The sequence below is a fragment of the Sorex araneus genome, chromosome 1, assembly GCF_027595985.1.
Source record: "Sorex araneus isolate mSorAra2 chromosome 1, mSorAra2.pri, whole genome shotgun sequence".
Classification (NCBI taxonomy): Eukaryota; Metazoa; Chordata; class Mammalia; order Eulipotyphla; family Soricidae; genus Sorex; species Sorex araneus.
The window spans coordinates 156183753-156208562 of NC_073302.1; the positions used below are offsets into that span (position 1 = coordinate 156183753).

Consider the following 24810-nt stretch of genomic DNA (forward strand, 5'->3'; position numbering starts at 1 on the left):
AATTGCACCCCAAAATGCCTAGAACAGAAGCAGCCCATTCCTTTCTTGTCATCCCCCATTTCCTTTAAATAATAAATATTAATCTTTCTGAGAGCATAAATTCTAAAAAGATTTACTTCTTTTTATATGTTATACAAATACAATCTCAGAGTATTGCCCTTTTGGTTCTATCTTTTACTCAACACTCTGTTTTGTAAGACACAGCCATATGGTTGTATGGAGCTAAAAATCAATCCTTTTCACTGCTATTGCATTCTGTTGTGTAAATAAGTTCCAATCCATTTATCCTTGCTATTGTTACTAAGTATTTGAGTAGCTTCCAGTCTGGGTGGCTTGGGGGTGGAGCTTCTGTAAACGTTCTTTGTACATGTTTTCTGAGGAACATTCACACACATTTCCAACTAGGAATGAAGTTGCATTCTATCTACAAACACATGTCTATCAAACACCGTTATCCATGCACATATTCTCCATCATCCTTTTGATATGATCCTGGGCAGTGGCAACAGAAAATAACTGGTGTTAGTATCAATAGGACAGTATAAGGAACATGAAACTTTCCAAGCTATCTAGGAAAATCTGTACAAAAGACATCTCACATGTAATTGCTAACTCTAAATGCTCCTTCTGTATACAAAAGAAGTTAAAAACTCAAATGCTCCAAAATAAGGTGAAACGTATGAGCAGAATAGCAGAGGACAATGGGGTGTGCAGTTGAACGGCAAATGGGAAGAGAGGGTGTTTCACAGAGAGGAATTCACATTCAATGTTGTCAAAACAATGGCTTTGCCAAAGAAAACACAGAGGTTGGCTCTATTTCCATGTCTCCAGTTTGCAAACAACTGTTCTTCATGGTGTTAAAATATAAGACATTTTCAGTGGTTTAAAGGTTAAATGAAACATATTTAGACTAACAAGATCTATGAACAGCAACTTTCATTTTTAAAAAGACACCAATTGAATGGAAAATGAGAAGTATTGACATTTTCTTATCAATTCTTAGATAGGACATTATAGCTCTTAAATGACATAAAGCCCATATTCACCTGGTTGTGGGGGATGGGCGGTTTCTTTGTCTCCTGCAATAAGAATGTTGTTTGAGGGGCTGGAGTGATAGCACAGCGGGTAGGGCACTTGCCTTGCATGCGGCCGACCTGGGTTCGATTCCCAGCATCCCATATGGTCCCCTGAGCACCGCCAGGAGTAATTCCTGAGTGCAGAGCCAGGAGTAACCCCTGTGCATTGCTGGGTGTGACCCAAAAAAAATGGTATTTAAAACCCTGTGTCACTAGCATTTATTGTTTTTAGAGTGAATAAATGAGATTATCCATATAATAGTGCATAAGAAATGACATAATTATCTCTTTGAGATTATAAAACTTAAAGAGTGGATCTCCAGGTCTAATCTTCCTCTTCTCCTACTGGATTTATTTTTAACCCCAAACATTTTTGCAGGAGGCCAAAGACTGCAGTGTTATGACCTCCCTCCTCTTGTTGCTAGAGCAGAGAACAGAGAACACGGGCAGCCTCCCAAGAACAGGCCTGACAGAACGCACTTCCCAGGTGGAAGCCAAGCAGACTTTGTCCCTCAGAGATGAAGCAAAGGCAAGTCAGCATTCATGCTGGAAACTCTTCTCACTTCCTGGCTTCATGGTTGTTGAATACAAAGAGAGCAAGAGTTGTGAGGAACATACATGACTCTACGTAAAGGGCTTAATGTGATGTCTGGCACATAGGAAGCACTCAGTGAGTTACGGGTATTATCTAGGAGAAAACAGTAAGTGAATAAAAAATATTAATGGACCTGATGTAGGGGCTGAGGACAGGAAGGACAATTAACTTGAGCCAGTGAGGGAGGGAGAACCAAACTATGGCAATGGCTGCCTATAAATTAGTGAAAGGTAAAGACCTATTAAATACCAGCTTTTATATTTCATATTCAATATCCAGCTGAATATAGCTGGGTCTCATTCTCCTGACCCTGAAAGAGCCTCCAATGCAGCATCGTTGGGAAGGACGAGTAAAGAGAGGCTTCTAAACTCTCAGTGCTAGGACGAATGGAGACGTCACTGAGACCGCTTGAGAAATTTAATGATCAATGGGATGATGATGATGATGATGATTCAATACCAGTTCTACGTACAAAGGTACACACTTAGATGAGTATTGAGCTCCCCTGCAAGTCTAATTAGCAGCTAATCGAGCTTACTCCCAACATCCTGACCTGATGTTGGAACAGCAGCTGGGGGCAAGGCAATGGCTTTACATTTTTTTCTTTGTGTCTATAAAAATTAAAAAGAAAAGCCTGGAACAGGGGGTGGGAGAAGAGGTAGTATGATAGTACTGGATTTCTTTGCAGTACTTTTTGCAGCGCTGCATGGTCCCCCAAGCATTGCTGGCTGCAGCCCCAGAGGACCCTAGCATTGTCCGGATGCTCCTGGCATCCGCAGCACCTCAGGGGATCTACACCGATCTTTGAACTGCAGAGAATCACCATTTGGACCCTAGAATTCTCTCGAGAACCCCCCACACACACTTCTCCCGCTGCAAATTAAAGGCAGAGATAGAACTCAAGACCGCATTGCTCTCAAGCAAATTCCGGGTGTGCACCCACCCAATTAAAAATTGTCTATTGAAAGTCAAAAATTTATTTTTGAAATTAAATGCTGCTCATTTTTAATCTTCCTTCGTTTTGTGGACCTTGGAGCAACATGAAATTGAAATCCACTTACTGCTTTCAATGGTCGGGACCCAGATCGCGCCCTCTAGCCGCTGGTACGTGCACTGCAACTGCAACCAGCAGCCTGGCGGGACGCTGAGGACTTACTCTCCCCTGCACTCACACCAGGTTAATGTTCAGAGTAGGTAAAGCATTGCCCAACTAATCCGTTACCCATTTTGATACTGTGGTGCATGAGCTTAACTTTCATCATGTTTTGTTTGGTATGGGACCACACCCAGTGATGTACAGGGGCTACTCACGCCTCTCTGCTTGGGGGTTACTCCTGGCACTGATCAGAGGTCTGAGCCGTGCTGGGGATCAAACCCAGGCCTCATGCCACTTTCTTGTGGGCAAATGAAATCTGAAACTCTTTGGATGTGCGTCAATCCTTCCGTTTTTAAACCTGATACTTATCCAAAGCAAAAGAATCTTCCCACTTTCTCAATGGTATTCAAAGCACACGTCACTTTCTTACGTGAATTTATATGAACTCATCACTTGTCAGAGTAAATTCCTTCTTTGCTTATGTGGAAATGGAGGTTATTGTTCCACATGCACAATTTCCTGTGGACTTTGGAGGGGGGAATGATATGACTATGGCTTTAAAATGTTCCCTTGGTCTCTAGGCTTTTTCACATGATGTGCAGTCCTAAAGCAATGCTTTCATTATTTTAAAATCGAGGTGTTTTCTTACTAAAATACTTTTTTTTTAGAAAAAGACACTAGACAGTAGTGTCTAAAAGCAAAACTACAGTTCCACCATCAGCAGATGAGTACTGTTAACATTTCTAATTATTTCCTCCCAGTACTTTTTTGTTTGTTTTTTCTGGGCCACACCTGGCTGTATTCAGAGCTCACTCCTGGTGGACTTGGGGGACAATATGGGATGGGGGGTGGACATAGAACCCAGGTCAGCAATATATAAGGCAAACCTCTTCCTGTTCTTTTAATGCCTGTTTTTTTAAAGATATCGGGCTAAATTTTGAAGCTACTTTTTTGAAGCTACTACCTTTTAAGCCTCATATAAAAAAGTTAAAATTCCGAGTTTGTTAAATATTGTAAAACTCTCCTAAACAGAGTCTACTGTGTTAGGTGTTGCAAGTCATAATGGCAGAAAGATCTTTGAGCATACCCACTTATTTGGGGTTAGTGCCAGCTTCTGGAAATGCTTGTTTTCATTGACATATGTCACAAGGGATAACTACTTCTGAAGTCTGAAGTTCATATTGCCTCCTCGCTCAATAAGCTTATCGTTGACCCTTATCATTGACAAATATTTAGGCACCGAAAGGAAATTTTAGGGAACTCGTCCAGCGATGCAAGTCTGTTCATGGTGCTTGGTCCCAGGCAAGAACCAAACCAGTCCACCAGGGGCAAAGAAGGACGTTGCGCAGATGAAATGCTTGAAATCAAGTGACGACCAGTTCCCCCTCCTAACCCCTCCTTGTTTTACTTTTGGATGATTTCACCCATTTGGGAGAACACTCTCGGTCATCACCTTTGAATGGCAGGTTCCCAACGATCCGGTCCTCGGAAGAGCCCAGCGAAAGGTTGGTGGGCGTGTTCGGCGCCCGGGGCCCGCGTTGGACCGTGCAGAGGCTGGGGAAACCCACCCCGCGCCCAGAGGCGGGTATAAAGCGCCGAGGCCCGGCGGCTGGGCCAGCTCGGGCTTCGCAGGGAGGAGGAAGGCTCGCCTCGCCAGTCCGCGCCCGCGCTAAGTACCCGCCGCCGCACCCCGAAGATGGCACCCGTGGGGGGCAAGAAGGCCAAGAAGGTGAGTGTGAGGGGATCCCGAGGACGTTTTCTACCCCGGCCCCATCTCCCAGCCTCTGGGGAGAGCAGAGAGACCTTGGAGCTCGGCTGTAGCCAGACGGTGCCCCCGGAATTTCTGTTGCAGGACCCCCGGCGCCTCTGAGCCCCCAACCTTATCCATTCCCAGAGAGCACCCTAGATCTATGAGGGTTCCAAGTTGAGGGCGCGCGCTTCTAAGTCACTGAGAGTGGCGAGAACGCGGTTTTCCTCCCTCGGGCGGTGGGCCCCGAGAGTGTCTCGCGCGCTCCCAAGCGCCCCCAAGAATGTGCGCACCACGCGCGCGCTCTGCGCGCAAGGAGCCCCACGGCCTGCAGGGGGCGGCGTTGCGCAGAACCGGCCGGACCGTTTCTCCCCAAACCCGCGCGACGCTCCCGGTGTCTCCTCATGGGTTCGCGTTGTGCCGGTGTGCTCGCCCCGCTGGAGACCCCCGGGCCCAGGCGTTGGTTGGGCGATGGTAAGTTTCAGACACGGCTTGGTTTCAGCGATCACTGAAAACTCACCACGTGGGCGTTGATAGAAATCACGTAAGGAAATAACGGGCAGAGTGACTGACCACAAGGTACCGGGGACAGACGAAAGGTGTAAAAGAATGATGATGCTCCGGCACCTGTGAGCTAGCGCACCTCTCCTTTCGGGCCACCCTGTGGGTCCTTGGCTAGTTTGAGCGATGGATAGATGGGCTGATTGTGACGGGGTGGTTGGAGATAAGGACAAGGGAGGAGGAGGGACCAGTCCCAAGCCAGGAGGACTAAATTTTTTCCCAGGGAGAGGCAGGAGGCCAGGGAGTCAGATCACCATGTGCCCCCTTAGCTGAAAGGGTAGATCCAGCTCTCATCCTCCATGTAAAAACGAACTTGCCAAGTTTCTAAAGCGATGACCCCCATATTTAAATAGACCTATAGCACTGTAGCACTGCCATACCCTTGTTCATCAATTTTGCTAGAACGGGCACCAGTAACGTCTCCATCGTGAGACTTGTTGTTACTGGTTTGGCATATCGAATACGCCACGGGTAACTTGCCAGGCTCTGTCATGACGGCAGGATACTCTAGGTAGCTCGCTGGGCTCTCCAAAAAGGACAGAGCAATCCAACCCGCGTCAGCCGTGTGCAAGGCAAATGCCCTACCTGATGTGCTATGGCTCCAGTCCAAATCGACCTGTTCAAATGGAAAAACGTATCCTTAATTTTTTTTAATGAAGCAAACGCATTGATGCTTGCTGATGGCTTGAGTATGATATTGAGATAGCCAACAATTATAGGCTATTAACAACTGAAAGAATGAAAGTTTTTACCAGTCCTTAAATCTTCTAATGATCCTTCCAGGGAACAGGAAAAGATGATTTCTAGAGACATAAGCTCTCTTTCTGGTTTACCTTATTAGCAAAATCATGGATTCTAATCCGTTGTCTGACTTAAAAGCAGAAATGAAACACTTAGCAATACATAGACATAGAATGGGGAGGGGGATAAGTTTCTTGGCAGCTTTATTTCCGTGTGAATGTCACCATTGAAACATGGGTTATCCTGTGTCTGTACTTTTCAGTATAAAACTAGAATGTTGGGCCAGAGAGTTCAGGGGTGAAGGTGCTTGCCTTACATAGGCTGACCCAGGTTCCAGTGCAGCACCATATATGGTACCCCTTACCTCTGTGTGTGTGGTCCAGAGACAACAATAGTAATAATCAAAATTAGAATGCTATGAAGGAACACAAGCTCATTTTAAACAACTAGGAAAAGTCCTAGAACAGTGTGTGCTACATTTTGAATTTTTTAAGTTTCTTGTTGTGACAAATACGATTTTTCAAACAAAAAATAACTCATGCATTTTTGTATAGCACATTCCACTTTTTAAAAAGAGAAGTAAAGAGCTTGGGAACAGAAAAAGTTAAGGAATAGAAAAGTCTGAAGTCAGATTACTAAAAACTTCAGTAGAATCTGAGTATTTTCCCAGATATAATTGTAAAGCACATTAATGGGCTTAATTACTTCTAGTCACTCTGCTACCAAATAGCAGATTCTTAACTGAGCTGAGAATTAAAGTACATGAAAATGTGGTGATTATTTAAAAACATTCACAAAAGTTAAATGAGGGTTGTTGACTGAATAAAATATGAATTAGTTCATCTGATGACAACAGCAAGTCAACTCATTTACTGGGCTTGTTCACGTTTTAATGTAACTGCCTTAATAATGAATCATTCTGATTGAGTAATAATGAACAAAGTTGTACATTTAAATAGCATTATATAGATATTTGGATTTCATAAGCACATGTCATCAATTGTATATTTTTGTAGCTGTTTATTACCTTAAGGTCTTGTGATGTGGAAAATTTTCTAACCATACAGGACATCCAAGAACATAAGGCACAATTCTCCACTTCTCAAGCTCTAAATAAAGAAGTCTCTAGTTGGTCCCAAGCCATGCTTTGTTGGTAGAGATTTTGTATCATATATCATGTATCATATATCATGTACCATATATCATGTATCATGTATCATGGTGAGGCTCCTAGTTCAATCCCCAGCCCCTTATACCCTCCCTCACCCCAGCACATCAGGTATAGCCTCTAAAACAAACAAAAATTAATTTTAAATGCCAGGTGTTTTATTTCTCTACACATCAGATGACCAAAGGCTTAAGAAGCATTAGTGGAAGGGAAGAGGATTTATAAGGGAGGTTCCAAGAAGGTGTCAAGGATTTCAGATAAAAATCCTCTCTGAATGTCCTCTCACACTGATGATTCCTGTAACCCTTTGTAATCACAATCAGTGTCTGTTTGGTCAACCATTGTTGGTGATAAATTGAGCACAGTTATTAAATGTATTTCAAATTAGGTCTTTACATGGTCTTGTCAAGGCTTCCCCATCACCCTCCAACCCTACTTAAGATCAACTCTGAGTGCCATGTAAAATAAAAGAATAATAAGATCCGACAGGGGCTAGAGAAATAGTACAGCGGGTAGGGTGTTTGCATTGCATGCGGCTGACCCAGGTTTGATTCCCAGCATCCTATATGGTCCCCCAAGCACTGCCAGGAGTAATTCCTGAGTGCAAAGCCAGGAGTGACCCCTGTGAATCTCTGGGTATGACCCAAAAAGAAAAAAAGAAAACGAAGACCCTGCATTCCCTCACACAAAGCACTCTAACTCTGGGCCTTAATTCTTCATTTGTAGAATCAGAGAGTGTGACCCAAATTGAATGGAAGATACTTTTTTAAATTGCTATAATTCTCTAAGCAAAAAAGAAAAAAACTATAAAATTACTTTCTGATTTCACAAAGCTATCTTGAAGTGTGAAATTCAAGCATTTCCTTAATGTGGTTTACAACGTGGTTTAAAGTTATGCTCTAGGATTACAATGTTGTTGTATTGCACTCATCACTAAGGTGCTAGTGTCCCTAGGTTCCTTCTTGTCCACTCCATCCTACTTGGTAAACTCAGTTTTTTTGGCCAAGTCTGAGTTTGCTTATATTGGCCGTAGTCTATTTCCTTGCTCTGTTTCTTTATATTTCATATATGAGTGCACTATATAATATTTGTCTTTCTCCTTCAGACTTCACTTCACTTGAAATACTCTAGTTTCATCCAAGTTATAGCAAAAAAGACTTGTTTTCTCCCCATAACTGAGTAGTATTCCTTTGTGTGTGTATATACCACTGTTTCTTTTTTAATTTTCTTTTGTTTTTTCCTTTATCCTTTTTTGGGTCAGGTGTTACTCCTGACTCTGTACTCAGGCATTAATCCTGGTTGGTGCTCAGGGGACCATATGGGAGCTTGGGATTAAACCCAGGTCAGCTGTGTGCAAGGCAAATGCCCTACCCGCTGTCCTATCACTCCTGCCCCACTGTTCTTTATCCACTGCTCTGTTGTTTGCCTATTGGGTTGTTTCCAGATCTTGGCTATAGTGAGTAGCACTGTAGGGAACAGAGGTATGCATATGTATTTCATAAATTTAGACAATCTCTTGAAGATGATCACCAATATAATTACTGCACAAGACTATAAGTAGTGTTGGTATAAAGATTGGACTCGGAATCAGTTTGCAGATATTTTGTTTACTTGTCTCTTCTCCATTCCTTTCTTTTCAGTTTACATTTATAGAGAACAGAATATGCCTATGCAGATCATAACATACTTGTTGTTGTGAAAACTGAATTTGACACCAAAGATAGAAATCCTCAAGTGAGGCTACCATCTTTGGGGTAGTACTTGTCTCCCGTCCATCTTTATCATGTTGGCTGTGACTAGTCAGTGTTCACAGTGCCTGAACAGCGTTATTGGCCACCTGAACTCCTGCGACTGTAATCCTCTCCTTTCCACTGACCAAGAAGACAGGCTCATGTCTCTGCAAATGCCCCATCTCCCCACAATATTCCTCAAAGTCTCTTTGATAAACTTCTGTCAGCATGGCCCACCCCTGCTTATGTGTACATGGATTTTCACTGTGTGACCAGTCTGGTTGCTTGTCTTGGAGACTGTCACAAAAATACACTTGGAAGGGCAGGGAGAGAGCGCATAGGACTGGAGTACATGCCTTGCATGTTCAGTCCCGACACTGCATGGTCTCCTGAGCACTGTCTGATGTAGTTCTGGTGGTGCCTGGCATTGCTGGGCCTGAGCAGGCCTGAGCACTAAACTGGCAGGTATATATGTACAGCAGTGGAGTTTCACCTGGAGGGACCCACTGGCCTGCCTGGAAACTCCTCAAATAAAAAGATATATAGAATTATATATTTGTATGTATGACATATATACACATATGTTTATGTATTTTGAGAGTCTAATGAAGCCATACTTTGTTTCATTTTGATCTTTTTTACCGGGGAGGGGGGGAACACCTGTCAGTGCTCAGGGATCTGAGCTCCCAGCTCTGTGCTCAGGGATCACTCCTATGGGCTCAGGAGACCCTATATGGTGCTTGGGGATTGAAACAAGGTTGGTGGTATCCATGGTGCTGTCGTCCCTGCTCTGAAATATTTTTCAAGTTCAACTAACTTCCTTTTCTTCCCTCCTTTGTAACTTTAGGGCATCCTGGAACGCTTAAACGCAGGAGAGGTTGTGATTGGAGATGGAGGGTTTGTCTTTGCCCTGGAGAAGAGGGGCTATGTGAAAGCAGGACCCTGGACTCCGGAAGCATCTGTGGAACACCCCGAAGCAGGTGGGTGCAAAGCTGGGGTCCGCATGCTCTGGAAGGAGAACTAGGCCATGCAGAGGGCAGATTCTGCCATGAGCAGACACATCTCTCCCTGGCCCTCTTCGAACCTGTAACTTGGAATCTATAACTAGCAGAGTCACTGGGCCTCCTTGCTGTCTCCTGTGTCTGCCTCTTGGTCCCTGCCCCACATTCTGGGGGAGCCTGGCTAGATCAACAGCCTGCCTTTCTCTGCCCACCCTTCCTCAACCCTCCATTTCAGTTAATTCAAAGTTCTTCCTGTTAGTGTCTTCATCTCTAGGAAACTTGCCCTGCCCTGCACCTCCAGCTACCCACTCCTCAGACTTGCCATCAGCAGAGCTGTTACCTCTGAGCTCTCAGTCCTGGTAACCTACTGTCTCTTCTACTCACTCTGCATCTAGTGCTCCCCTGCCTCAACTCCATAAGACTGTGCGTCCTTTGTCCCTGGCCATTCTTTCCGTCCCCTCTAGCCTTCCCTCCTTGCCACTCAATGTGCCATTGCTGCCTACATAGAAGACTTCCTGCATATTGGCTAATTCTACACCCAGTTAAATTCATATTTGGGTTCCTGGGCTGGAGCATAAGCACAGCAGGTAGGGCATTTGCCTTGCACACAGCTGACCCGGGTTCGATTCCTCCGCCCCTCTTGGAGAGCCAGACAAGCTAATGAGAGTACCCTGCCCACATGGCAGAGCCTGGCAAGCTACCCGTGGAGTATTCGATATGCCAAAAACAGTAACAACAAGTCTAACAATGGAGACGTTACTGGTGCCTGCTTGAGCAAATCGATAAGCAAGAGGATGGACAGTGACAGTGACAGAGGGAGTCCGGGAATCGACATATTATTCATTGTTTCCAAGTGATTTCAAGGTCAACCCCACATTGAGAAACGTGGCCTAAAGGGCTTTAAGGAACACAGTGGAATGATTGTTATTCATTCTTTCTCATCCTAGAGTGAGGAATATTTCTATGGCTTATTTCATAAGGCTCACATGATGCATTAAATTCAGAATGAAATATTTGTTATTTGAGTGTTCAGGAGCTAATCCTGCCTACATGCTCAGAGGATCATTGGTGGGTCCAAAGAATAAACTGGGGTAACAGGATGCAAGGCAAATGCCTTAACTCCTGTATTATTTCTCCAGCCCGGAATAAAATATTGTTTAAATCACCTTTGAGGTCAGGAGATGGTGGGAGGGAAAGGGTTGGGCCACACTTGGTGCTCAGGGTTAGTTCTGACTCTGCTCTGTCATTCCTGGAAGTGCTTGGTAGCCATAGGTGATACCGGGCATAGAGCTAGGCCTCCTGCATATAAGACACAAGCCCGTCTGCTGACTAGCTCTCTGGATTGCAAAGAATTTTTGTAGGACTTGTTCCTAGACTGATGTTTCAGTGATGGAAACTGTGAGGGAAAAAAAAAAACTTCTGCTACAGTCTACAATGTCTCACGTTTTGTTTTTGTTTGGGGTTTTCCCCCAGCACTGCTCAGGTGTTACCTCGTCTCTGCACTCAGGAATTCCTCCTGATGATGCTCAGGGGACCATATGGGAGCCAGGGATTGGAACCAGGTTGGCTGTGTGCAAGGCAAATGCCTTACCCACTGTATTATCTCTCCAGTCCCACATCCACAATCTCTTATCCCAAGCTAGTTGGGGCCAAATGTGTCTTGGAATCCAGCATTTGGGGGAATTTTAGAAAGTTAATACAGTACATATGCTGTGTTTTATGTAACACCTCAGGGTCTAAAGCTCTCCCATATCCCTGTGCTAACGCTTTTATGCATAAAAATATATGGTGACCAGCAGTAACTGGGACACAGTTATAAATATCTTCATGTTTAGGTTAGGTCACTTTTAACCCTCAAATGATTTTCTATAAATTTATTATCCCACTGAAGAAAACCACAAAATTTCACTGACCTTTTACCGTTCACTGTGGAATTCCAAAGACTTGTGTGGCGCAAGGAAATTTACAGGGTACTGACTCACTATGCTCTGTGTATATATAACAGGGCAAAGATAGAAATTCTCTTAGGGCTGGAGTGATAGCACAGCGGGGAGGGCGTTTGCCTTGCACACGGCCAACCCGGGTTCAATTCCCAACATCCCACATGGTCCCCCGGGCACCACCAGGAGTTATTCCTGAGTGCAGAGCCAGGAGTTAACTCCTGTTCATCCCTGGGTATGACCCAAAAAGCAAAAAAAAAAAAAAGAATTCTCGTTGAAAATTTGAAATAAGAAATTATAAGCAATCTTATGTCCTCCCCTAAAATCTATTTTTTTTTGCTTTTTGGGTCACACCCGGTGATGCACAGGGGTCACTCCTGGCTCATGCACTCAGGAATCACCCCTGGCGGCGCTCAGGGGACCATATGGGATGCTGGGATTCGAACCCGGGTCGGCCGCGTGCAAGGCAAACGCCCTACCCGCTGTGCTATCGCTCCAGCCCCTAAAATCTATTTTTTCAAAAAAAGAAATTCAAAGGTCTATAAAAATCCAAAGGTCTGTGAGCAACTCCGTTAAAGGCAAGGAAATCACTAGGACATCAGAATTCCAAGCCCATCAGCAGCTCCAGCTCTACACAAGTCTGCCCTCCAGGTCACCCTGATCCATGGTGGAGCCCGAAGAACACTGGAAGCTGCTTTTCTTTCACAGTGAATATATGAGTATTGCATTTGAGAGACAGTACAGCGGGTAGGGTATTTACCCCACTAGGAGCAATCCCTGAATGCTGAGACAGGAGTTAAGACCTGAGTACTGTTGAGTGTGGCCCCCAAAACACAAACAAACAAACAAAACAATAAATATATACGCATATATATAAACAAGAATAATTTTGATAAGTTGTAACATTTGGCTTCTATGCTGTTAAAAGTAGTATCATTAAGAGTTTTTTAAGTCATAAGATAAATGTAATTAGAATAGCTTCTGTCAGTATAGTAGGAGCCTGCCCCACTCTCTTAGTGGAGAATTAGAACCCTAGGAGCATGAGACAGAAGAGAAGAGAAAACACACATATAAAGGAGAGCTAGGCGCTGCCAGACTAATGCTCCTGTCAAATCTGATGCGGGGCATTGTGATGCTGACACACAGTGGAACCAACATGCATTTGGCAATGACCTCGAGCCAGCAGCAGCTTGGGGAACCTGAAGGTACAATGATTGGCCCCTGGCAAGATTCACCAAATTGGGTCCCCCTCTGTACAGCAGGGCCTTTTAAAAGTCAGCTCTATTTAGAGCGAGGAGTTGTCTTCAACTTTTTTGGATCATAGTCCTCTGGGAAAATGCAAGAAAAAGTAATAATGCTCTGATCTATGAAGTGTGTATGTAGACAATTCATTTTCATGCCATTCTAAGGTGGTTACAGTCTCTGAAAATCCAACAAAGGACCAACTTTCTGATTATAAGTCATTTCCCCCTGGCACTCAGGAACCTGGTAGAGACCCAGCAGCTCTGCCCTTCCCTGACAGACAGCAGGGACCCCAGAGAAGGTATTTCCAACTGGCTCTAACTGTCACCAATTAACACAGGTTGGACACCATTTCATTTAGATATGTTTTTGTTTTGAAAACTACAGTTCCATAACTTTTTTTTTTTTGCGTTTTGGGTCACATCCAGCAATGCACAGGGGTTTCTCCTGGCTCTGCACTCAGGAATTACTTCTGGTGGTGTTCAGGGTACCATACGGGATGCTGGGAATTGAACCCGGGTCTGCCACGTGCAAGGCAAATGCCCTAATCGCTGTACAATTGCTCCAGCTCCTCCATGATTTTTTAAAGATTTGTCTTCAAGTTTAGAAAATTATTTTTTTCTAAACTGCAAATCTTTCCTTGCCTTTTTTAAAAAAAAGATGTTGTTGTTCATTTAAAAACACAAGTCTCGACAGCAGATCTAGCTAAACAGGTAAGGTCAGTCTTTACCCAGGCCCAAGTTTGATCCCTGACACTGCATATGGTCCTCTAAGCAGAGCCAAGAATAGTCCCCCACCATCCTCCCCCCACCCCACTGGCAGTGCTGGGTAGGGTCCATAATCTACAGAACTGAAAATAAATAATTTTTAAAATAAAATAGAAGCTGGACTGGAGAGATAGTAAAGTAGGCAGGGCACTTACCTTTCTTGTAGCTAACCTACATGCAATCCCTGACACTTCAGATGGGTCCCCTGAACATTGCCAGGAGTGATCCTTGAGCACAGAGCCAAAAGTAAGCCCTGAGTACCACCAGTTGTGGCCCCAAAACCAAAAACAAATGTTTTTAAGTAAAATAGAAGCATGAAACTGGTCTATGGAAATGACTCAAAGGACTGGAGCTAACACTTTAATGTACAAGCCCCTGCTTCCACCCTGGCACTGAGTCCTAAGAAATGGACGTTTTCTAAAAAGACAACAACAACAGGACACACACGAAACTCTATTTCCTGTGTTCTGGGCACTCCATTAGGCCTGGGCCAGCCTCTTTCTCTGTTACTCTGAGCCCTGGGAAAGCTCAAGAATCCCAGGGTCTTGATTTTCTCATTTATTGATATTGCTCTTCTCAAACCTAGGAGGCTATGGGCCTCTAATTTTTTTTTAACTTATAGGACTATTTATTCCTTTCTGCTCAGAAACCCTAGCTTAGGATTACTTATTTTGCCCCATTAAGTCCCCTGATAAAAGCAGACACCATCTAAGTCCCATTTTTACTTTCTAAAATGAGCATTTTTCAGGGACCAGAGAGATAGCACAATGAGTAAGGCACTTGTCTTGCATGGGCTGACTCTGCTTTGATCCCCGCACCCCATATGGTCCCCTGAGTACCATCAGGGCTTACTCCTGGCTCTGTGCTCAGGAGTGAATGCTGAGCTTAATGCCAAGAATAAACCCAAAGCGCTGCCAGGTATAGCCCCCAAAACAATAAATAAAATGGGTGGATTTATTTTTCTTCTCCCTTAGAATGGAGGTTCTCAACAAGGCTGAAAATAAGAAAATGATAGAGAAACTTAAAAATAGCAATGGTGGGTGGGGCAAAGAGATGGCAGGTGTGAAGGGCTGAACATATGTTTTGCATGCAGGAGGCCTGGTCTAAGTCCTTGGCACTGCATGGTCCCCTGATTAACACCAGGACCAGCCGTCAAGCATACAGTGGGAGAAGCTTCTAGGTTCTACAAAGTGTGGCCCCTAAGAACAAAACAAAAAATCCACAGGGCCAGAGACATAACTCAACAGGTTGACTACATGCGTTTTAGGAAGGATAAAGTTCAGTCCCCAAAGCCACAAGTTCCCCTAACCACCACTGGGAAGTGGTCAGGAGCACTAAACTAGGAGTAGCCCCTGATGACCACCAGGTGTGGCCCCCAAAATTAAAAAGAACAACAATGCCTATGTCTCCCACTTAAGCCAATTAAATTAGAGTGCCTGTGGACTCCATCCCAACATCCACAATTTCTCACTTAGCTTTTTTTTTTTTGCTTTTTGGGTCACACCCGGGGGTGCACAGGGGTCACTCCTGCCTCTGCACTCAGGAATTACCCCTGGCTGAGCTCAGGGGACCATATGGGATGCTGGGAATCGAACCCGGGTCGGCAGCTTGCAAGGCAGACGCCCTACCCGCTGAGCTATCACTCCTGCCCCTCACTTAGCTTTTAGAGTAATGTTCATGCAGGGTTTAGGAGTACAGCCGTACAGCAAAGAATATGTCTTCAATTCGAAGCATGTAACTATAGGGGGAACCTGATTTCCTCCAACCAGTGAAGACTTCATTGATTTCCTTATTGCTCTGAACCCGACTTTCCAAAAATACTGAGCTAGCCACAGCACTCAGCTGCTTACAAACTGTTGATGCTTCCCTGCTACTGTGGGGTGATGGGCTACTTCAGTTGTATTCTCTCTGCCAGCCCCACTTTACACCTCCCTCTTCTCACCTTCACCACTACACCCCAATTCTAGTCACTCAGACTCCTGGTAATCCCCACATGCTAAGCCAGCTCCCCAACTCTCTTTCCCTCTGTTCCGCTGGTCCTTCTAAATGGAATGAGCTTCCCCCTTCTCACTGCCTGGCAAAAATACTGAAATGATTCTTTGGAACCTCCTTCTGTTCTTCACCCTACTATCCCTGATAAAAAGAGTATCTCTTTCCCAGCAAAAGACCCCAGATGTTCTTCTCTTTGCCCCCCCCCCCCGATTGCCTGAATGCCGAGCAAACTAAAATTAAGCAGAGCTATTCATATGTGTTCATCCTTGACTAATCAATGGGTAGATAACCTTTCTACTCTCAACTCTCCCAGTTCGCCAGCTTCATCGTGAGTTCCTCCGAGCTGGAGCCAATGTCATGCAGACCTTCACTTTTTATGCCAGTGAAGACAAGCTGGAGAACAGAGGGAACTATGTTGCAGAAAAAATATCTGTGAGTAAAAAAAAAAAGTCTGTGAGTAAAGTTGTGCGTGGAGTTCTTAGCAGGGCAGAGTATTTATCATCACCAAAGTTCACAGAGAGAAGCACGAAGGGTCCCGTCAGAGTTTTGTACAGAAGTGATGTAGATGTGAGTAACAACTCAGGTTTTAGCTGGAGTTTCCGGAGGGTACAGGAAAGCCTTTTGGGAAGCAGATCAAATTCAAGGTGTTTAGTAATGAATGGGTTTCCCAGGCCCAAGCAGTTGACTACCCAACAGTCTCTCACAGCCTTGTGGACTTATTGTTGCTTTGTGTGGCACAGTGAAAGGAAAAGGTGGGGCAGAGGCTCAGCTGTCGTAAGCCAGGAGCTCATTCCCCTCTCCTACATTCAGCTGCATGGTCTGGGGCAGACCATTTCCCTTCCACCAAGGCAGCTTTTCTTCCTCTTCTAAATAGAGAAAGAGCTGTAAAGTTGTACAAGTCTATGTGGCCTGTGGTACTGAGGATTTGTTTGTAGGGGTCTTGTTTGTTTGAGCTTTTTTAGAACAAATGTCAGTTTGGAGGTTGAAGCAATAGTACAACGGGTTGGGTATTTGCCTTGCACATGGCTGACCTGGATTCAATCCCTGACATCCCAGCATGCAGAGCCAGGAGTAATTCCTGAGTGCAGAGCCATGAGTATCCCCTGAGCATCGCTGATATGACCCAAAAATAAACCATCAAAGGCAAATGTTACTTTTTAATAATTAAGAAGACCTTTGTCTAGAGAGAGAATTCAGGGGATAAAACACTGACCTTGCATGTGGAATAATTCCTATTTAACTCCTGGCATCACATATGGTATCTTGAGCACCACTAGGGATCATTCCCAAGCACAGAGCCAGGAATAGCATCTGAGCACAGAGGGATGAATAGTGTATCTTCAATCCCCTCACCAAACGTATAATAATGATAACGAAGAAGACCTAACTTGAGATACATTTACTTGTTAATAAAACTACATAACAAAAGCCGTGAGTTCTGTGATCATTTTCATTGAATTTTATTGTCATTAATCATGAAACCAAATCAACATCATTGTAATTATCATTATTTATTAGTTTTCCAAATCAATAAAGACCTTGGAAGATGTCAGATCCTTTTATGAGAAAATTTTTATCCTTTCACAGCTCTTTGGCTTAATATAGTATACTAGAGATCACCATTATATATATTTTTTTCTGCCATTATTTTTAGTGGTGGTGGTCTGCAAATTACTTAGGTTGGTAAGGCACTGGTGGACATATTTCTTCCCTCTCATTTTTCAGAACAGAATCAGTTTTAGAAACACACAACTGAGAAACAGACAACTGAGATAATAATGGGCATTTGGATGATAATTTTTGTTTCAGTTTCACATGACAATGTGAATGTTTCCTATCTGAACCTATTTAGGGGCAGAAAGTCAATGAAGCTGCTTGTGACATTGCCAGGCAAGTGGCTGACGAGGGTGACGCCTTGGTGGCAGGAGGTGTGAGTCAGACACCTTCATACCTTAGCTGCAAGAGTGAGACCGAGGTGAAGAAAGTCTTCCAGCAGCAATTGGAGGTCTTTATGAAGAAGAATGTGGACTTCCTGATTGCAGAGGTAATCATCGATGTGATCAGAAATAAGACAAATACCTTTAGTGCATCTCCCCTGCATTTGCCTCTCCTGGCGACTATGCAGATACAGGCACCAATCAAGAAGAGCAATGTTTAGTTTTGGAATCTTTTTCCAACCTAAACCTTCTACTAAATTCAATTTAGATATTCTTCAAACATCTTGATTGCAATTCCTACTGAGAAATCAAACGTCTCTTCTTTTCAGAAATGCTAGATTGAAAAAGGCTCATCCGCTGATTGTTCAGTGATTAAGAAACTGAGACTGCATTGATGACTTATTTAGGGAGAAACAAAATGAAAAGTGCCCTGAGCTGCTCTTTCTTTCCAGTACTTTGAGCATGTGGAAGAAGCCGTGTGGGCAGTGGAAGCCCTGAAAGCGTCTGGGAAGCCGGTGGCCGCCTCCATGTGCATCGGTCCGGAGGGGGATCTGCACGGCGTGTCGCCCGGAGAGTGTGCCGTGCGCCTGGTGAAAGCAGGTAATGAGGGGTTCTGCAAAGGCAATTAACTCGTGTTTAATTGGTTTGTTTATTTACTTACGCTTTGCCCTCCCCTGTTCCCCCACCTCCCCCTGCACCGAAGTATTTTCATATTTGCATTTGAACCCTAGTGATCAGGGGCTACTTCCACTCAGAGGCTTCTCCCTGGGGTGCTCTGGGGATCACGACATGCCTGGGATTGAACCCAGGCCTCCTGCATGCAAAGTGCATGCTCCAGCCCTTTGCACTGTCTCCTTGGCCCATGCTTAATTCATGTTTGAAAATAATCTACAAATGCTTAGCTATATATTTATTAGTAAGAAAGCCATCACTTAACTTTTTGGAGGGAAGGGTGGTATTTGTGGTGCACTCCCCAGTGCTGGGGTCTGCTCTTAGCTCCACATTAGAAACTGCTCTTCGTGGGGCACTGGGGACAGTGAATGCAGGGCTCCTACATGCAAAGCATGTGCTTCAGCCCTCTGGTCTTAATTGACTTCTAGAGAAATATTAATAATATCAATATTGAATCTCTAATACAAAATTTTTAAGAAATATATATATGTATTTATACAGGGGCCAAAGAGATAGTACAATGGGCAGGGCCCTTGGCTAGCACATTGTTGACCCAGGTTCCGTCCTCAGTATAACATATGAAACCATGAGCCCCACCAGGAGTGATCCCTGAGCACTGAACCAGGAGAAAGCCTTGAGCACCTCCAAGTGTGCCCTCAAAACAACAGAAAACAAACAAGAGAGAGAGAGAGTCTATCAAAAGAGGCAACTAGAGGATTAACTTTGGAAATGGAAAGATTTTAGTAGATAAAAAAAGCATTAAGAAAAAAGTTTTATTTTAAACTCTTCTCATGAAGAGGCCTTTAATCCTTAGTAACTTTTGAGTCAGGTTCGCCTCTTTGCCAAAGTTTCTCCACACTCATAAATTACAAGTATACTTTGCTTTTTTGTAATAGGTATAATAAATCAAAAAATCCTTTGATATGAAATTCTGACCACCTAATTTATCTTTTTATGTAATTCCTGTTCTCTCATTCTTTATAATGGGTTTCATTGCAATTAAAAAAAAACTTGTGGACTTTTTTCAAAGCTGCTTTGCTTTAAAACCAAATAATAACTGGGTTCAGAGCAGGATTCTGACTTGCTCTGTGAGCAGAGAAATTTTGACTATTTGTCTAATTTCTAACTTTTATTCAACTGTTGTTACGTGAAAAGTCACTTTGTGTTCATCATTAACAATAAGTAATAAATAGGTGGGGACTGTAGTGATAATCTAGGGGTTTAAGTCTCTTGTCTAACATGCAACTAACCCAGTTTGCATCCCAGAACTGCCTCGGGTCTGGATATGGATAAATAAAGAAATAGATAAATAAAGTGTGACCATCCATTTAAAGGAATGTAACTCAGCCTTAAAAAGGAATGAAGTTCTGATACATGCTCCAGACAGATGAACCTTGAAAATATTACACTAAATAAAATAACATCAGTCACACACAACATATATATATATATAGTATGATTTCATTTCTACAAAATATCTAGAATGGGCAAATCCACAGAAACCAAAACTAGAGTACAACAGTTCAGGGATAAGGGAATGGAGAGTCTCTATTTAAGAAATACAGAGTTTCTCTCTGGGATAAGAAAAAGTTCTGGAAAGACACAGTAAGTAATTGTCGAACAAAATCCAACTAAACAGTACACAAGTGGCTAATTTTGTGATATATTTTTTACCACAATATAAAAAGAAGAAAAGAAAGATCCAGGGCTGGAGTGATAGCACAGCGGGTAGGGCGTTTGCCTTGCACTCGGCCGACCCGGGTTCGAATCCCAGCATCCCATATGGTCCCCTGAGCACCGCCAGGAGTAATTCCTGAGTGCAGAGCCAGGAGTAACCCCTGTGCATCGCCAGGTGTGACCCAAAAAGCAAAAAAAAAAAAAAAAAAAAAAAGAAAAAGAAAAGAAAGATCCATCCTATTTGGGAACTCTTGTTTTGAGAGGATGGAGTAAAAGAATTTTAGTTCTTCTAAAGGAATTGCACTGTCAGGGCCAAAGTGAAATATAGGGGGGGGGGGGGTTTGCCTTGCATGGGACTGACCCAGGTATGATCCCCGGAATCCCATGTGATCCCCTGAGCATTGCCAGGAGTAATTCCTGAATGCAGAGCCAGGAGTAACCCCTGATCATCACCAGGTGTGACTCAAAAAGACAAAAAAAAAATTGTATTGTCTCCACAAGTCTTCCAGAGAAGGAAACATTCAAAATCAGTTCAGTGACTCCCATAATCAATCAAGTTTGGTCCAGATATAATGAGAAAAATAATGCATAATGACCCTGAAGAAAGTTCTGAAACGTATTCTTCTCACTAAATCAAATAAAAGCTTACAGGGAAACTTCCCAACAATCCTATAGAGTTGTATGAGGAATGTAAGTGTGTTATGTGTTGAAATGTAAATGTGAAGTCTGTCCAAGGAAGAATCAACTCTTGACTACTTTTAGTGGCCAAAGTGAAAGGACTTTGAAGATTGTTTTCCAATTACTAATCCTAGTCACAAAATTCCTCCAGAAAACATGCTTCAGAAATTTTTTTCCCTAAATTAGATTCTGCTGTCGTGCCTAAGAAAGTTAGAGTTATTAATAAATCGACCTGATGGAAAGGAACATTGATTTATTCCTCAAATGAATAGTCTCGTAACCACAGGTGCAATCTAGCAGCTGGGAGTGCTGAAAAATCACTGTGCTGCAATAGAATGTCACGGGTTGAAAAATTGACTACCAAAATTTGAAGTTTAAAAAAAAAAACTCTCTCATAATGATTTTTTTTAATAAAAAAGATGGACAACCAAGTGCGTATAAATGACACTTCAATTATAGCAGATGCTTCTAAGCACCTTTCACGGAAAACACGGGCTGCCTGTTAGTAATCATTCTCACCCACAGGTAAGGCGTGCTTGCAGGGGCCAAGGCCTTCACCCTCCGTTCACAGTTCCAAATAAAAACATCCTGACTGTCTAGAGAGATGGTACAGGGAAACGGCTCTTGCCTCGCATGGGGCCACCCCTGCTTTGATTCCCCAGCACCACAGGATTTCTGAGCAGCAGTACAACCACTCGAGCACAGAGCCAGGAATGGGCCCTGGGCAGTACCAAGTGTGGCACAGACCTCCAAAGACTTAAAAATAAATAAATAAGTAAAAATAAAAATAAAAAGCAAGCAGTCCACTGATTCAGAGAGGAGGAGAGCTCGGCCTCCTCACACCTGGTGTACCCCTGAGCTAACAGACTCTCTCCTGCAGGAGCCGCCATCGTGGGTGTGAATTGCCACTTCGACCCTGAAATCAGTTTGCAGACCGTGAAGCTCATGAAGGAAGGCCTGGAGGCTGCCCGCCTGAAAGCCCACCTGATGGCTCAGCCTCTGGCCTACCACACCCCGGACTGCGGCAAACAGGGCTTTATTGACCTCCCAGAATTCCCATTTGGTAAGACTGGAAATGGGCGCAGTGTCTCTGTCTGACAAATGTCCACAGGAGCAGGATACGATTGATCATAATAAGGAAAAGTAACTGCCTCTCTCTTGCCCCCAACTTCTCTCTGCCTGTATCCCCAACTTCCTTGATATTAGACAGTAGGAGAAAGAAAAGGTGGGATCCTCAACCAACCAAGAGCTCCGACTTAACGTAAAATCAAGACAATAGGCAGTTAATGGGGAAAAGGTACGGGGGGGGGGGGGGCTGAAGACATAGTACAGTAGGCCAGGCCCTCATCTTACACATGGCAGACCCTGATTCGGTCCTGCATCACACAGGGTCCTCCAGCACTGCCAGGGGCGACCCCTAAGCACTGCCAGATACAGTCTACACCTACCCTGCCAAAAATAAAATAAAATAAGGGATGCCCCTGAATCAAATGAGTGAAGAGTTTAATGATTCCAGTTCTATGGCTAAAACTGTGTTACATTAATGAAATAATTTAGTTAATTTAGATTTTAAAAATTCCCAAATTTATTTGGCTTTAGTTCCCCCCACCCTTTTTCAAAGGCCACACCTGGCAGTGCTCAGGGCTTATTCCTGACTCTGTGCTCAGGAGTAACTACTCTAAACTTCTGGCAGACTCAGGAGATCTTATATGAACTGCTGATCAATCTCGTGGGCCCTAATTCATTTCTTTGAAAATTATATACTTGAAATAATTTTCACTGTATCACTGTATCACTGTCATCCTGTTGCTCATCGATTTGCTCAAGCGGGCACTAGTAACGTCTCCATTGTGAGACTTCGGGTAGGGTGTTTGCCTTGCATGCAGCCAACCCAGGTTCAATTCCTCCATCCCTCTCAGAGAGCCCAGCAAGCTACCAAGAGTATCTCGCCCGCACAGCAGAGCCTGGCAAGCTACACGTGGCATATTCAATATGAAATAACTTTATTTTGAATATTTAAAAAAAAAGATAATTCTGTTATCATTTATTTTCCAGGCCTGGAGCCCAGAGTTGCCACCAGGTGGGATATTCAGAAATACGCCCGAGACGCCTACAACCTGGGGGTCCGGTTCATCGGCGGGTGCTGTGGCTTCGAGCCCTACCACATCAGGGCCATCGCAGAGGAGCTGGCCCCAGAAAGGGGCTTCTTGCCACCCGCTTCAGAAAAACACGGCAGCTGGGGAAGTGGTTTGAACATGCACACCAAGCCGTGGGTTAGAGCCAGGTAAGAACCCTTCAGACAGTATTTTCCAGATAAAACTCATTTAGATTATGAGTATGCCCAAGCAAGGTCATTGTAAAGAATATAGCTGATTGGCTCAGGGCTGATTTAAAAAAAATCAGTTATTCCTCTTAAATCTTCTCTTTAAGAAGATTCTTCTTCAGTCTTCACTTAGAATGTTTACCAGACAACCTCAGGCAGTCATTTCTGGAGAAAACTTTAAAAATACAGGATCGGTGCTGGAGCAATAGTACAACAAGTAGGGCATTTGCCTTGCACACAGCCAGCCTGGGGTTCAATCCCCAGCATCACATATGGTCCCCAAGCACCACCAAGAGTAATTTCTAAGTGCAGAGCTAGGAGTAACCCCTAAGCATTGCCAGGTATGATCAAAAAAGGGGGGGGGGGGAAGCATCCAGGATATAACTGGGCCAGAGTACAGCAGGTGACTTTGCATGCAGCAGACCCGAGTTCAGTCCCCAGCACCAAATATGGTCCTCAGAGCACTACCACATGTGATCCATGAGCCAGGAGTAAGCCCTGAGCTCAGCTCTGTGTCACCCAAAAGGAAGAGAAGAGCCATCATGATAGCACAGCAGGTAGGCCATTTGCCTTGCATGCGGCCAACCCAGGTTCTATCCCTGGCATCCCAGGCAATGCCAGGAGTAATTCCTAAGTGTAGAGTCAGGAGAAACCCTGGAACCCAAAAAGAAAAAAAACCAATAAATAAAGAAGGAGAGGAAAAAAAAAAAGATTGAGAATCACTGTTTAAATTGGCCTCCTAACATACTCTCCAGAGTCCAGCGAAGGCTCCCGAGAAGAATTCTAACTCAATGGCATAACAATATTGACACTCAGGAAAGAGTCTGACACTGTGTGGTTTGTTTACTCAGGGCCAGGAAAGAATACTGGCAGCATCTTCGGATAGCCTCAGGCAGGCCATACAACCCGTCCCTATCAAAGCCGGATGCCTGGGGAGTGACCAAAGGAACCACCGAGCTGATGCAGCAGAAAGAAGCCACAACCGATCAGCAGCTGAGACAGCTCTTTGAGAAACAGAAATTCAAATCTGGGCAGTAACCTCCGCGGCGCCCACTTCTAGCAGATCCTTCTATGTTTGGGCCACAGTTCCAGAAAGCAAGGAAAAAAATGGCTAAGAAGCAAATGCTCGGTTTAATGCCAGCCTACACATGAAATTGGTATCCACTGAAGGAAATAGAATCACAAATAGCACTTGACAATTTAAGGCGTATGTTTTAAAATTTACTTAGAAGCAAAATGAGAAGTCAATCTTAAAGCGCTTTACCCAGCACTCAACTCTGTAGAAGGTGATAAGGAAATCACTGTGCCCACAGAAAAGTAATTTCAACATTAATCCCACTGCAAGACATTTGCAGGCTAGTAAGGAGGTGAGATGTGAACTCCTAATGCCGCAGACAGATAAAATTCTCTAGGGAAACACCTTTCAAGCTCCTTTGAACATGATCCTTGGTGATAAACTCAAATTATATAATGACCAAATAAAGTCCAATCTCCCAACCACTGAAATAAATCACTCTCCTGGTATTTTTTTATTCCTGATATATTAATAAAACATGATGTTTGTGACCCTGCAAATGGATTTCTGAAATATTAATAAAACATGATGGTTGTGACCCTGCAAAAAGATTTTTTGCCCCATTTGTGAGCTTCTGCCCAAAGTTTCATAAACACCAGTAGGGTACATGTCACATATGGGGATTTCATTATTTAAGGTTTTTAGTTTAGAAAATCAGTCACATGGGACCTGGGAGAGAAGTCTCCAAAGGCCAGAATCCTGCTTTCAAATTTCCAGAGCTGCTATCTCTATTCTGCTCCCGTTTCTCCTGTGAAGAAACATATAAGTCAGTAGAGAGAACTGCTAGACCCT

The 24810-nt window shown here is 43.8% G+C and overlaps 1 protein-coding gene across 1 annotated transcript; it reads left to right on the forward strand.

The window, feature by feature from the left end:
- Positions 1–4366: 4366 nt before the first annotated feature.
- Positions 4367–24551, forward strand: BHMT (betaine--homocysteine S-methyltransferase). The gene is made up of 8 exons (XM_055123708.1): positions 4367–4496; positions 9562–9694; positions 15970–16088; positions 17509–17700; positions 18046–18193; positions 21501–21683; positions 22676–22904; positions 23795–24551. Exons 1-8 carry the CDS (start codon positions 4464–4466, stop codon positions 23979–23981), a joined length of 1224 nt encoding a protein of 407 aa, XP_054979683.1. The 5' UTR covers positions 4367–4463; the 3' UTR covers positions 23982–24551.
- Positions 24552–24810: the final 259 nt, after the last annotated feature.